Source organism: Sander vitreus, chromosome 21, assembly GCF_031162955.1.
Source record: "Sander vitreus isolate 19-12246 chromosome 21, sanVit1, whole genome shotgun sequence".
Classification (NCBI taxonomy): domain Eukaryota; kingdom Metazoa; phylum Chordata; class Actinopteri; order Perciformes; family Percidae; genus Sander; species Sander vitreus.
Window position 1 is genome coordinate 12,629,470 of NC_135875.1, and position 15,448 is coordinate 12,644,917.

The window sequence follows — 15,448 nt, forward strand, 5'->3', positions numbered from 1 at the left end:
TTTTGCATTTGTCACCATGATTGGATCAGAGCTGTGTCTTTCTGCTGTGATTGAGCAGTCTGAAAGGCATGTAATCCTGTTCCCACTGCTCCATTGAGAGCACCAGGCATTTGTGGGTGTGTGTAGCTGCCTGTTTCTACCTATGTTTATTTTTTGTAATGCTTTGGGGTGATAATGCCAGGGAGAAAGTTGTGTGTGTGTGTTTTATGTTTTTGAGGGAGCCACCTCCAAGATATAGATGGCTGTTTTGAGCGGGATAGGGTGACAGTGGAAATCTGCCTTGTTTACGGGTAAGCAAAACTCATCAGGGCTTTGCTTTGTCAACGAGACGCACAGTTAGTGGGATTTATAATTGGGATTAACCGTTGTCCCCTGGTGTGTTTTTCAAAGCTAGTTATCATGTAATCCAATTAGTACATATATTGTGTTTACAGATGTGTCTCTAAATGACTCATTGCAGGTGTACTTAATGTATTAAACTAAAAAGATTCATTTGATAGTTTATTCCATATGCCTGGATCAATGTAATATTAATTGTTAATCTGTTCTCTTTATATATCCAGCTCTTTTTAATAGTTTAAAAAAAAATGTCAATGTGCTCCAATGCAGTAAATACACAATTGAGTGAAGTTGAGTTCATATACTAACATGTAAACCATTCAGTTACTAATCTTCACTTCACTGTGTGTACTGGACAATACACTGGGTCTTTAAGCCAATTCATTGCATTCAGTGCAATATTCAGTGCAATAACACTGTACTGAATGAAGACTTTGATGAGTGCAAGAACACAGAGGTTTGCGACAATCCACATCACTCAAATTAGAGATGAAAAACACTTGCTACCTACAGTACAGATGGCTAAAAGAGTTGATCAGCTGAAGGGGAAGGCCTTCACACAGCTCCTTAGCTGTTATGGAAGTGACAGTGTTTGACAGAGAGCGCCATCTTCTCAGTGTTCCCCTCAAAACATAAAATGTCCCATCACTGCATCCCCCCTGCACCCATAATCCATGTCATAATCCAGCCTGGTACGTTGTAGCTAGATAGCAGTCAAATACAGTCCGTCAACTACAGCTAGCAGTTAGTAAATGTTTTTGTAGGAATCCCTCAATTGTACCTTTAAGAAAAACAGTATCTCAATCACTTTGATCAGGGTCTTTGGACATTCAGGAGCAACAGCTTGTCCTGCTAACATTAGCTAACTTTAGCTCAGCAGCTCAAGGGAAACTAAGTGTAAACAGCTGTTTGCGTGTGATTTGGAGATTTTGGAGAGGTCTTTAAGAGAGTGTCTCCACCAATTGATGGATCAATGGTAATCTAACAAGAAATTGGTGTGGTTTGTCTAGTGCCCTGTTGACCTGCAGACATCAAAATTACAATGCACTGCCAGATTGCCAGTGACACACCCTGGCCTGTACTATGCCTCTCCTACCATTGCAGCGCACATCAAATCACCCTTAACAGCAGAATCACTGAAAAAGAACACTTTGCAATTCACCCACATAGCTGCCTGAAATATACAGCCAATCTTTTCGAAGTCACAGTTTATGTGTCAAATACAGTGCAAGGCAGTGTTAGCTAAAACCACATTTCGCTCCTTGAAAATCTGGAGTAGGACTGTGCTTGTTTCCATATCAATAGAATCATCCTTTGAGATAGTGTAGGGGCTAATCACATCTTCCCTCCGGTAAGCCTAAGTCCTAAACCCCATCTCAGTCAATTTTTACACTGGCTCCCCTAATCCCTCTCCCTTTTGATGTTTCCTGTTGTTTGTATAAGATCAATAAAATATACAGCAGAAAAATGCTCTCCTCTACCTTTATCTTCGCTACTTTCATCAGACCAAAGCCACTAAAAGGAACTAGCTGCCATCCCAGAGATCTCAGGAGTCACAAAAAGAGTAAATTGTATCAGAGGTTGCTAAGACCAGCCCCCCTTCTATGCTCATATATGCCCTCAGTAGCTTCATATGCCAAGAGAGCTGCCAAGGGAGCGACAGGCAAGCTCAGTGACTGCCAATCTGCAGATGCAGGAGCCGTCCGCTCATGCATATTAAACCCGCACCACCTGCTCGTCGTACATCACACCCTGCATTCTTGGTCCCTGGAATTTTAATCAACTGTGATGACAGGAAACCGCTCTCTGGTCCACGTATAGGTGAACTGTCTCAACTCCTCACCTCTTACTCCCGTTAAAGCTGGGATGGGGATGTATTTATATATAATATACATTTCTGCATTTGAGGAAAATGGAGAGTGGCAAGGATTATCAGAATATGGTGATGAGGCAGAGGAGAAAAAAAAGACTGCTGTGCCTTTAAAATGAGAAGATTTTTAATTGCATTTCAGTTGTCTTTCTTGTCAAAACTCCCACACGTTGTATACCGTCCCTCCTCTCCTGTTGTCCTCTCAGGTGTGAATAATTGCCTGCATCTTGTTGGATTAAACAAAAAGAGAGAGTCAGAAAGTAAAAAAGAGAAAAACGGCATCAATAACTTGTGGTCAAAATGATTTCTCAATCTTTATTGGTTTACACAATACTGTCAATGCAAATCTGGCATCCCTCATTTTCCTTTTCTGCTTTTCTTTCCCTCGTTTCATTACTATTTGATCTGTTTGCATGTGTAAAACCGCATCTCGAGACCTGTGCTGCATAAAACAGTATTTTGAGTCATTTCCAATTCAAATATGTTTGTACGGCATAACGAGGGAGCATGGTGAATACCCATGGAAGGAACATTTTAAAAAAACCTGTTTTTTTACAGTAAATATTTTAACACCGCTGCACGGAGATAATAGCACTGATAACACTGCATCTCAACTCATCAGCATGAAGAAATCAGCATTTCTTTAGCATCAATTGCCATGTCAGATGATGTTACAGTAAGTAAATGAAGACACAATTAGGTACTCGTCCGATTGCGCCTCTCAGTCTCTCTGCTAGTTTCTGCTGGCACAGCATAATCCTCTAGAACCCCCATGATGAAATTTTAATGCCATCGTTTTAAATATAGTCTTGAATAAAAAAAAGGCAGATGGAGACTGGCACTGCCAAGACAGAACCAAGTGTGGTAACAGTTAGATGCACATTAACAGACAAGCCAAATATGCCACGTTTGATAAATGGTTTGTTAGCATTCTTAATAACTTCTTATGAAGAACAAAAGACGTTTTATGTGAAATATGTTGATGGACACATGCTGTGCACGTACACACACAACGATTACAGATCATAATTACATCTGTAAATGAGAGTTTTGTGAAAATAACTCCAACTAATTATATTGGAGTTTTTTAATGAGTAATATAGGTAATTATGAATGTATATGTTCAGGGCTGTAGCTTCCTAATTTTTCCTCATAGATAATCCCAGTAATATCCAAGCATATTTTTGGATATGAATGGATATTGTATGTTCTGTCAAAATGTCTAAAGACATCAGACCTCATACACGCTGCATGTGATTTGTAAGTCCGCCTTTCTTTAATTTGTGTCTCATTTCTTGCATGTCCTGTCCTGAAATCTAAATTTAATGTCATTGCCATGGCAAAAGTACTAAAGCGACCTCTCTCATCGAATATACATTTGACAGATTCCAATTTATTTCTCCAGTTGCTGGTTATTCTATTTGCTCTGTAAGTAATGGAGATAATGGCATCAAAGTACACCACCCGCTTTTGAATATGAAGTAGAAGCACTCATCCTATTCTTAACAGCTTTTACGAGGTTCCCCCTGAATGAATGGATGTATGTTAATGGCTGCACTGACATCTACATCATAGTGGTATAGCTAATGTGACATGTAGCAAATACCACTCTAACATAGATCATCTCCGATAACAAAGTCATCCGAAAACATAAAAAAATAAAGAAATGTGGCAAGACCTTAGAAAACCTTTGGATTACTGTAATAGGCACCACAAACAGTACAGTGTTTCTTTCATTTCTGAGATCATAAGCAGTAGCATCATTGTTTCCCTCCTGGTGGCATATTATGATAATTACACCACAAATTGCAATCAATGAATCAGGATAAATTATCCGTCTTTAGTCCCATATTACTGCATATGGGCTACAAAGACAAATTAGCAGAGGAGAAATTGCTTCTAATAATATTGTTCTGGCTTTGAGCATTCTTATAAACCTCATTACGGATTCCAGTCTTAAACAGGAAGTCAATAACATCTGAAAGATTATATTTTCATGTTGATAGTCAAGAGACTGCTACAGGTAGATCTGCAGGTGGAAAGTGGAGGCACAGCACCACTGTTATGATCCACATCAGATGTCGGGTTGGCATTGTGGCTTGGTTACCACAACTGAGTCAGAGAAATTAGCTAATAAGGAAGCAAATTATCTTTCAAAAGCCCTTAAGGCACCTTCAGAAAAACACATAGCAAGAGCTCCCGGTATTGATAATAACCTGTCAATATGAGTCATGATAATTTCACAGAAATTCAATCAATGTCACGCACCACTCTGTTACTTCTGTTGTGTACTTTTGTAATACCTAATGTATAGCTTTAATAGCCAAAGGTCTATCAAGCAGCATAGCATAAGTCACATCTATACAATTAAGAGGGGTAATAAAGTAAATGATGTTCATGAATAGATGACATTTTATTCCAATGTGACTTCAATGTTTTTTAGTAAGCTTTAAGGTATTTTCTCCATCTGTGCTTTTCTTAAGGAACAGTTTAACTATGTGAGTCCCAGCTCCCCTGATGTTTGCACAACCTCATCTATTGGATATGCAGGTTCTCTCTGACAGTGCAGACACATGTCTCCAACAGAGCTATATTCCACATGAGACAATATGCAAGCTGAGGCTTCTGGTAGAGAGCAGTACAGGCAATTTGGACTTTCAGTGCAGCCTCTTGGCTGCAAAACACTTGCACTATGTTGCGTGGGTTGTGAAGAAAAAATTCATGGTCACTTTATGATCTGTTTGGGAGAAGGAGGGGGTTCTGGAACTGCAGAGGCTTACTTGTTGTGTGTACGGTGGTCAGTCAAACTTTAATCAAGATTCAGCTGACATGGAGTCAGGAGATAATGTAGATAATTAAAACATTTCATTAGGGCCCGAATTGTTCCCTTAAGGTTCAATGCATGTTTGATATCTTCTGGGGTCTACTTTATTAACCTGCCCCTTTGGGCCTGTCACTGTGAACACATTCAAAACCCTTTTTAGTTTGTCTAATAATGGTGCTGTTAGATAATGACTAGACTCTGACAAAATGACTAAAGGTGTCTTAGTGACCAGAAAGAAAAACAGTACTTTCGGCGGCTGTGGCTTAGGAATTAAAGCTGGTCGTCCGCTAATCCGACGGTTCGATCCTGGCTCCTCCAGTCCGCGTGTCGAGGTGTCCTTGGGCAAGATACTCAACCCCAAATTGCTCCCATCGGTGTGCGGATGTACGTGTGACTGATTAGATTATCTCCCAGTGGGCAGGTGGCACCTTGCATGACAGCCTCTGCCATCAGTGTATGAATGTGTGTGTTATTGGGGTGAATGTGGTTTTAGTGTACAGTGCTTCGAGTGGTCGAAGACTAGAAAGGCACTTTATAAATGCAAGTCCATATAACATTGCCATTTACTTCTTCTGCAATGAACAAATGGATTTAAACATAACTTATTTTAACAAACATTACAAAACCTTTGCAACTGCATACCCATAGGTACAAAATGTTTCCCCTAATAATACCATTAATGTACAATACATACAGTACTGTATGTCACAGCTTCAGTCTTTAGGATTGGACTAGAGTGAAGAACAACTAGAGTACCCTTGACAAATGTCACATCGAATACCTATCGCTGGACTGTCATGGCGACCAAGGCCGTGTGCTCTTTAACCCTGCATACAGGCAGCGTCCCAACTGTCCCACAGGTCAACTACTATTTGTTTGTGTCATGTCAGGGACAGAAGGTCTCCCAAGGCTTGTCGTCTTGATGAACATGCAAGACATACAGTGCAGTACAGTAACTGTGCATGTTTCTGTGCGTGTGGCGTGTGTGTGTTTGTTTGTGTGTGTGTGTGACATGTGCATGTTTCTGTGTGTGACGAGTGCATGTTTGTGTGTGTGTGACATGTGCATGTTTGTGTGTGTGACGTTTGTGTGTGTGTGTGTGTGTGTGTGTGTGTGTGTGTGTGTGTGTGTGTGTGTGTGTGAAACGTGACATTTTTTGTGAAGCTATAACAAACAGTACAGAGCATTTATAGTATTCTTTGCCATGGGTTGGGCCATAGTTGGATAGATAGTTTGTATAGTCACAGGGTGTACAAATAACAAGATCATATGAGACACAGCCGTCTTCTAACCGTATACAAACTGGGAACTATATTCTCAGAAAGGCGAAGCACTGCTACTTCTGCTACTTGGGCGGAGTGATTTGCTAGCAGCACCTGAAGCCCCGTGGTGAGGTGCAGAGAGTTCGCCTGGAGTTTGCTCAGAGTTGGAGTAATAGAGTCAACAATTACAAGATAGTAAAAGCATAGTGACCTTGTTATTTGTACACCCTGGGTACACCTATACAAATCACAACATGTAAACAGAAACATGTTGGCGTTATTTTGACACTTATTCAGAGCAGTAGGCTAATTGGAACTGGTTACCTCCAGGATCTGTGCTTGGCTTAGCTAGCGCTGGGGGTGTCAGACAGAGTTACAACGCGCACGGAGATGAGAAGGGTATGTATCGACTTGCCTAACTCTGGGGGTTACGGTGAATAAGCTAAAGTCCCAATATGTTCCTTTAACAAAATGCCAAAACTCTTGTTAATTAGCCACATTTTTTTTAGGATACAGGTTTTGCATGTTGTCGGCACTCAATCAAGCATGACTTTCATCGTAAGCACTATATAATTTCCAAACCATTGTGATAGTTGGCACTGTCAGAAGAACCAATGTGTTGTCCATAACTACTACATTGTATATTTCTGTGAATATGGTTTTGTCCAAATGGTGTATGCGATGTATGATGGGTAAGCAATCATCAGGCTCTTCTCACTTCACTTCTCTTATACATAGAAAGGCCTTCTTTGATGTGAGCTGCAGTAAACACAGGCAGTTCTCTCTCCAACACAGTCTCCTGGGGGAAAAGGCTCAGCACAAGAACACTAATGAGCACATTAGAAGAAAGCCATAGAAAGCAAATGCTACAGTTATAAATGGAATTGTCTCTTGTGTCGTCTGTGCCAGTGATGCACTGTCTACAGTAAGTGCATGTGTGCAGCAGAGTATATACAGAATATGGAGGCCTCTATAGGACAATTAGGTAAGCTGCACAAGGACAATTATTTTCCAACTTCATGATTTGGATTTGAATTGAGTCTGCAAAAAACTCTAATATAACCACTGTTTTCAGTTGAAAGGAATCAAGCATTGGAGCTCAAAAGTAAAAGTGGGACTGTGACACTCATAGGCGCCGATTTATATTTTCCTCCGTGGGTGCTCACAAGCGCACGCCCTTTAAAAAAAAAATTGTCAAAAAATGTTTGCATTTCAGAACCTTAAGAAATGGACAGCGGCCGACACGAACACACACGCCTATTAACTCAATAATAAAGCCGTAAAGTAGGCTATCTTTCAACTCAGGACAGCGCCACTTCTCACAAATACAGATAGGATTGGAGATGATCTTAGTTTAACTGACACGGAGAGGGGTCACTAAACAGGCGTTTTCATCCGAGAGACGCTGTGATTGGTGGATAGGATATGGAGCAGGGGACTGACATAACCAATCACACTATGACAGACGCTCCACTTAGCACCAACTGCAATGTTTAATTTTAAATGAATGTAGCCTACTAGCAGTCTGGCACACGTGGGTGCTCAGTATTTTCCGTGGGTGCTCGGAGCACCCACAGTATCGGCGCCTATGGTGACACTGATGTGACAAATGCCGCTGACAATACCAGTAACAAACCATTACAAATGGAGAACTCACCATTTATTCTGTTTAAGATAATCACAGGTCATAGAGAAGTGATGTGTAACAATCCTACCTGCCAGAAAAAGTGTTACAGCCTCTTCTTACATGGCTATGTCAAGGCGTGTGTGTTGAAACTGATGCTTGTTTTATGAATTTGTGTCTTGTTAAAATGGTATAAATACTGTATGGTTCAAAAAGGAGCTTGTTCCATACCACCAAATGATCAAAGTCCATAGCAATAGGCAAACGTTGAAAATTGTTTACCACAAAAATCCTCAGATCCACACTGCACTGTGCAGCATATCTGACTTTTAGTGCACTTTGATTGTCTGTATCTGTATGCATGCATGGAGAACATGTAGTACTGTGACTTTTTATCCTTGTTTTCTATATAAAACCTGATGCGTCTGAGTTCCATGTGTCTTTTTCAGTTCCTGCAATATTAGCATGCATTCAGCTTTACATCCGGCTTTATTTTGTTTAAATTTTTGTAATGTCATGGTACAATAACAGATCTGCATGTAGTGTCTCTCGCCCCCCCTCCTTACAAATAAAGTTACATTTGAAAATGTAATAAATCCTATATTTAGTTTAAGCATTCAGACTTTTTAAAGATATTGATTGAAAGCAATTTAATCATAGTGACTAGGAAGGAGTACTATCCTCAGTATTCCTCTCAGATAACTCTGATCTCTCAAGCATCATCTGAATCTGTGATCCCAAGCCAGTAGATTCCTTGAAAGTTACCAGGGGAATCGGCAATCTGGATTGCCTTTGTGCAGCGGGGAGAGTGAGAGACGTGAAAATGATTTCAAAGAGTCCGGGATGAATCACGCTCCCACTGCAGCTGCCATTTATTAGCACATTTACCACCATGTTTTTCTTTTCACAGCTACCTAAAAGTCTGGGTTGCATAGCTTGCTAGAGGCTTGCATTGCGAGGGCTTTATTCTAAAAAGGCTTCATTAAAAGTGTTGACAAATGACCCTGATGGCAACTTGTATGTTTGTCATAATTCGTCACAACACTACGTCTTAATAATACCTAAGTGTAAGGGACACATCATTTATCTGTTATTACCTCCATAACGAAGATGAAAAATCTGTCTTCTCTTAAAAACACTGCTTAATTGGTTCAACTGCTTGGTTCTACTACTTGGGTTTACACTCATCAGTCAGTCCCTAAATAGTCAAGAAATGACAACACAGAACATATCACATCAAAACATAGAAATTCCATTCTGCTCTGACAAGAAGTGGACTAATTGCTTCATTAACGTGCTCTATTTCTTACAAGGGAATATTTAAAGAACATAGCATTTCAACAGGATCTTGTTTGACAGGTGCTTGTTCAAAAGTGCCCGGGTTGGGATTGCTGTGCTGTAGATTTTGTACCATTTCTTGCTTGTCACAGTGATGAAACGGGAACCCATAAGAAATTGACAGCCTGAATTGCTCAAGGCCAAACATATCTGAAGATGGCTTGTTTCTTGGTGTGGCTAACAGGGCTAAAAAATAAAAGTGGAGGTAATCCTTTAAGATTTAAGACGTTTTTCTAAATCTTTTTTGCAGATTTCTGAGAGGTAATCACTAGAAGCTGTTTGTTTGTAGACCTTGTACCTGGTAAAGAAAAGTAGAGGCTTTATTTTAGAGAATGAAAGGTGAGAGACTTAGCACCTTTGATTCCATTTTAAATACAGAGCATGCTGAAATGTGTGCATTTATTTTCACATGTATAGGTGCAATGTAAGAAACCACAGGGAATTTTGAAGATCAGTTATTTTAGAAATCCTTTGCACATTTAAAGTATGTAATATGTTTAATTTAAAACCACTCATGTCAGCCTCCCTCTCTCTGGTTGGAAAACTGGCACACACAAAAAAAAGAAAGAAAAGAGAGCCAATATACAAAAGGTGCTGCTATAATGTGCAATGGAGTTTTGTGGGAGCTTTGCCCCTCGTGAAAGAAATATACGGACACGTCATACATCATCATCGATTCCCAAAGTGCAGTGTCACAGTGACCTTGTGTGGTTTACATCCTACCCTTCTGTTCTGTCAACAACATGTGACAAATGAAATTATTGCTGCACCTGAAATGATTTTTATACAGAAAAGAACCGTAATAGTGGATCAGCAAAAGCCTTCTCCATTGGTTCCTTGAAATAAGATTAGGTGAGGTGACAAGTGGAGAAAAATAAAGTTTTTGAAACGTTTTAGCACAGATAAGATTACTTGCGACGCAGGTACTAAAAGGGTGTCCGGTATCTACCTGACCTTGGCTTTTGTAATGTAAATATATCAATGGTTAGGCTTACCGCACAAAATCAATTTCCTCTTTTGTCACAAAAGCTCTGCCTTGTGTGCTTAGACCTAAACTGACCTAACATAGCAGGTGTTGTTTTTGTATATCAAACATGCTTTCCTTCACATGTGATCACTGCCGCTGTTTGAATAATACATACGAGGGTCTTTAAACGCCATGATAATTATTACCGGAGACATGCTCACCACAGGGGGACGTTGTGTTCTATTTTCTATTATTAAAGTTGCGTCTTGGAATAGATAACCTTTTAAACATTACACTCTGGGAATTTGTGGAATTAATAATACAAGATGTAATGTGGATTTTAAAGCCTAGAAAGTAAAAGTCAGCTTGGGTTCAAAATCTACTTTCATATGCATCACACTCTTGGGGCTGATGTATAATGATGAATTCAAACTAGCAATCGAAAAGCAAGACGTTCAACAGATGCATAACGTATGTACGTATGTATTGTCTGTATTTTTTTCTTTTGAAAACATTCCCCTACATAGACGTATAAACAAAATAAAGAGACCCCAAATGCTTTTGAAGATATTATATGAGCCACAGCAGTAAGTGGTTTAAAAGATAGCTTCCAAAGTTTTTACTCTGACAGAAAAGGGTCTTGGTTGGTTCCAGGAACACCACATATCTCTTTTTGTGTTCCCTTTGATCTCTTATCATCTCTTGGGCCTAACATGAAGAGCCCCCGGATTTATCAATCAATGGCCGTAAACAAAACATAGATTGAACTGGACACTGGGGCCCAACAACCGGATTACTGACTTTTTATTCCTCCACATACGATTGGTCACAAGAGCTTCGGCTGACAAAGACCATTGGCCGGCAGAAGTGTGTCGCACAAAGCAGATTGGGCAACAAAGATATGGCAGACTCACATGAAAGGATGATAGAAATAGGAATGCAGTGACAATAACAAGAATATGGCATATGAGTGTGCGTGTGTGTGCATTTAAATGAAGTGTCTGTGTGTGCTATATACTGTAAATGGATGAAAGCAGAATCAGATGTGTAATCTTATTGTATTGGCAAGGTATTGAGCGTAATACCAGTCAATCCAATTTTCAATGCTTGGCTACATGATGGAGTGAGAGAGCTTCTGAGTTATAATTTCTGTGTTATTGTATATGTGTGTGTGTGTGTGTGTGTGTGTGTGTGTGTGTGTGTGTGTGTGTGTGTGTGTGTTTGTATATGCCAATACATGTGTCTACTTGTGCAAGAATGAATATCTGCATACACTAGCGTGTGGTTGCACATGCCAGCTCACAATATTTATATGTCGCTCTGACCACATGCCTGACAGCTGTGCATATTTCACAGGGTGGAGAACCCTGCATTGCAGTGCTTGTACACGGCAACCATGCTCTTTATGTGAGAGTGGCTCAGGGTCAGACTAGAAGAGGAGAATTAAAACTTCATCCCAGAGCCCATCACTCTCTGTTCTTCCTCTGTGTAGTGTAACTTATGATCATCTCACTTCTCACTACAGCTGTAATGTATTTCTGTGTTTTCCAACTGTGTTTACTAAAGCAACAGACTAGGAAATTCACTAAGGAATTGTGGTTAAACTGCTTCATTTGAAACAAACAGCAAAACAGACCAGATCAGTACATATGTCTAATAAAAGCAACAAATACACCAAAAGCATTGAAACACACAACAAAAATAATAATATTGAATCATATTATTATTAAGAAAGTCATTTCCTAGGGCTGTCCTGCCTTTAGCCCAATGAGTGTCAGAAATCAACATATATATATATATATATATATATATATATATATATATATATATATATATATATATATATATATATATATATATAATTAAGTATTCTCTTCCAGAGGTCATTTCAGTACAAAAAAGAAAAAGCTAAACTTTTAGAACCATAACGGCATGCCAAGTGCAGAGGCACATCAAAGAAATTATAGAAATGAGAAATGTTCCTGTACATACTAGCTATAATAGAAGTTGAGAAAATGAGAAATGTACTTTTTTTTGTTAAAGCTTTTCTTTCCAGTAGTAACTAAATCTGTCATCTCTGTTATTTTCTGTTTATAGCAGTGGCCCCCACACTTCCCAGTCTACGTTCAGAGGTCTTCAAGCCATGTGTGGAAGACAAGGACCTGGCCTTTTGTCTAAATGAGGGAGAGTGTTCAATCATTGAAACCGTGGCTGGGGTTCACAGACACTGCAGGTTAGTGTGTGTGTGTGTGTGTGTGTGTGTGTGTGTGTGTGTGTGTGTGTGTGTGTGTGTGTGTGTGTGTGTGTGTGTGTGTGTGTGTGTGTGGCATTTGGTTTCTTTCTCAGCATTGACGTTTCCTCTCTTTGCCCTTCCCCTTCAATCACTAACCTTGGGGTCATTTTCATTCAAGCTGCTTTTTTCCTCGCAGCCTGACTGACTCTTGTTTGAGTGATAAAACACGAGGAAAATTGTTGTGCACATGCACCTGAAATGCACCAAATGTCTACAATCACTCAAACCCCTCACCGAGGGATCAGAGATGCTTTGGCCACACTAGATGTAGATGATTCACAAAATTCAACTACACAAATGGGTAGAAGTCTTTATGTGCGGATCCAAGTAGGAAGCACAAGGGGAGCAAATTTGATCTAACTGTCTTTAATTTGGTCTGACAAAACTTGTAATAGTGATAGATTCTTTTTTCTCTCTGGTACTGTATAAGATGCATTTTAATGATAGGTGTAAAGAAGGGACTTTTGCTCCTTCTTTGATCTTACTGAGTTTTTTATTTTCTTTGATTTTGCAATTTTCTTTTTTCCTTTAGTTTCACTCAGGCAGTCACTCACACCCTGAACAGAATAAATAGAGGTAACTCCTCCAAATATACCCTTAGCAGACTTTAATGTGGCGGGCATAACTAAAATGTTGTTAATTACTGAGATAAATGTGTTGAAGACACAAATCAGATTTTTAATAATGACTTTGACAATCTATTTGCCTGCATTAGCAAGCCAATACCGTTTATCTGCCAGCAGGTTGTGTATCTTCATAATTGTCATAGAAAGCAAACAAACTTTGTTTATATAGCACTCAAAACAAAAAATACAAAGAGATTTACAGGAGGAAGAAAATAGAGGGGGGACTATATTTAAACAGAAAGTAAATGGTATAATATAATGCTTATCAATCGTTTTTTGAGCAGCATATTAAGTAATATTATCTTTAATTTTTGTGGTTTCTGCCAATGAACGCTTTAGTTTTTTGTTTTCTGCAAAAACCAGACATAGGAAACAGTACGCTAGGATAGCACGTTTATTACTAATGTGCATGCGGTTGTATGTGCATTTCAAATTTATGTGCACACATGCATCGTCTAATAGCGAGTGCAAGTTCTTGCTTGGATCTTCAGTTTCACTCTTCTTTGTACAGTATGTTCCTGCATGTTTGCTCCTCTTCGCGGCCCGATGCACCATCCACTTCAACTCTGCAATTACTCTCATGCATCACTTTAAAAATACATGATAAGATATTTTCTCTCAAGGAACATTTGTGCTGAATGGTGCTGAATTGAAAAACAGCTCATTAGTACACCTACCTGGAATCAAGGGGCCTAAATCTCAATCTAAAAAAACAACCCTGCTGCATTATAAATGACGCATGTGTCAAGCTTCTTAGGGACCGTTCGGTATTTATGTAATGGACCACCGGAGAAAAATAGGGAAGGGTCATGTCTTTTTATTTCAAAATTTCAAAGTGGCTTGGTTGGTGCATACTTTTCATGACAGCATGACAGCAACACAAGTTTGGAGTTGCTTTCTTTGAGAATGCAACCCTATAGCTAACTGCGCCACCTGTTGCCAAAGTATCGTCACTGACATGGAGCTGGAATATAATGAAGCTGACTAGCTGAAAGGTTTCACGTTGCCTCGAGCTCAAGCACCCACGGAAAATACTGAGAATCCACGTGTGCCAGACTGCCTGTAGGCTACATTCATTTAAAATTAAACATTGCAGTTGGTGCTAAGTGGAGCGTGTGAGCGCTGATCGCGGTTACAGGTCAGTTAACTGACTTCTCATCTCCAATCCTATCTATAGAGCTCCAGCCAGCTCACAGCGAGGTCTGTGAAGGTGGACAGGCCAGGCGGCAAACCAGCGATCAATTTTGATAAAACGGCCCATATTTGAGCTCTACATAGCTGATTTCTCGCATAAAAAAGTCTCAGAAGTGAATTTAGTAATGAAATAGCAGACGAACAATGTATAAAGTTTCCAGTTCTTGGCCACAACAGCAATCCTTGCGATTGTTGCAGCACTTTGCACACCTACACACTTAACTTTGAATTTCTGATTGGGTGGGCCAGCTGTCAATATGGGTTTATTACTCAGTGTGCTTTGTTGAATGGTCTCAATGTTTTATTGTTTTATTTCATGTGAATAGTAGTTAACTAGATGAGTAACTTAGTATTTGAAGTAATGCAGTAATGCAGGAAGTGTACATTTAGTTTCCATGCTTATTGTGTTTCCACAACAATGTTAGTGAGTAAATCTACTGAAATGGTTCATGAAACTCCACCACAATAGTGGAGTGTGATGTGTAAGATGAGAAGGCATAGGTTGACTCATGTATGTCATAGTTGTAAAAAAACAATGGCTATCTGTACATCTTGGCCAAGCGTAAACCTGTACAAAAGGCATCAATAAATTGTTGGAGAGGGTCATGCCTTTTTTCCCAATTATTTTGGAGGGTCATAGAAAAATATATCGCTGGCGAAGGCAGGGTCAAGTCTATTTTGACTAAAGACACCAAAACTCCTCCGGTAGCCGCTCAAATAAAAAACAAACAGTCCCTTAGTAAAGTAAATGTTGAGCAAAAGAAAGTTGAAAAACAGAAATTGTGCATTTAATTTAAACTCACTAATTATTAAAACAGTCACACGATTCAGACAATTAACCAGATCACTTTAATGTAGTATGTAAAACAAATATTTGCAAAGTTTTTGAATAAATTTTTTTTTAAAGATGTTTGTTTGACAAATGGAGAAACACATACATTTTTAGTTGTAACTAGTGTGGCAAGCCCAGGGGTGTGGGGTTTCCACGTCACCAGTTCAATAACAAAAGCAGGCCCCCCTGTAATACACTAGGTAATGGACAATTATATTAGTTTGCATGGCAGAAAACAATACTGATTCAAGTATTAATACTCTCACTCAATCAACATAA

General features: G+C 39.4%; 1 protein-coding gene across 3 annotated transcripts in view; it reads left to right on the forward strand.

Moving 5' to 3' along the window:
- The window catches only part of nrg3b (neuregulin 3b), a 205,493-nt gene that overhangs the window by 90,375 nt on the left and 99,670 nt on the right, over positions 1–15,448 (forward strand). For all 3 annotated transcript variants that reach the window (XM_078279775.1, XM_078279777.1, XM_078279776.1), the window contains one exon: positions 12,322–12,457. In XM_078279775.1, the coding sequence (XP_078135901.1) occupies positions 12,322–12,457 (136 nt within the window). The remainder of the gene's footprint in view (positions 1–12,321; positions 12,458–15,448) is intronic.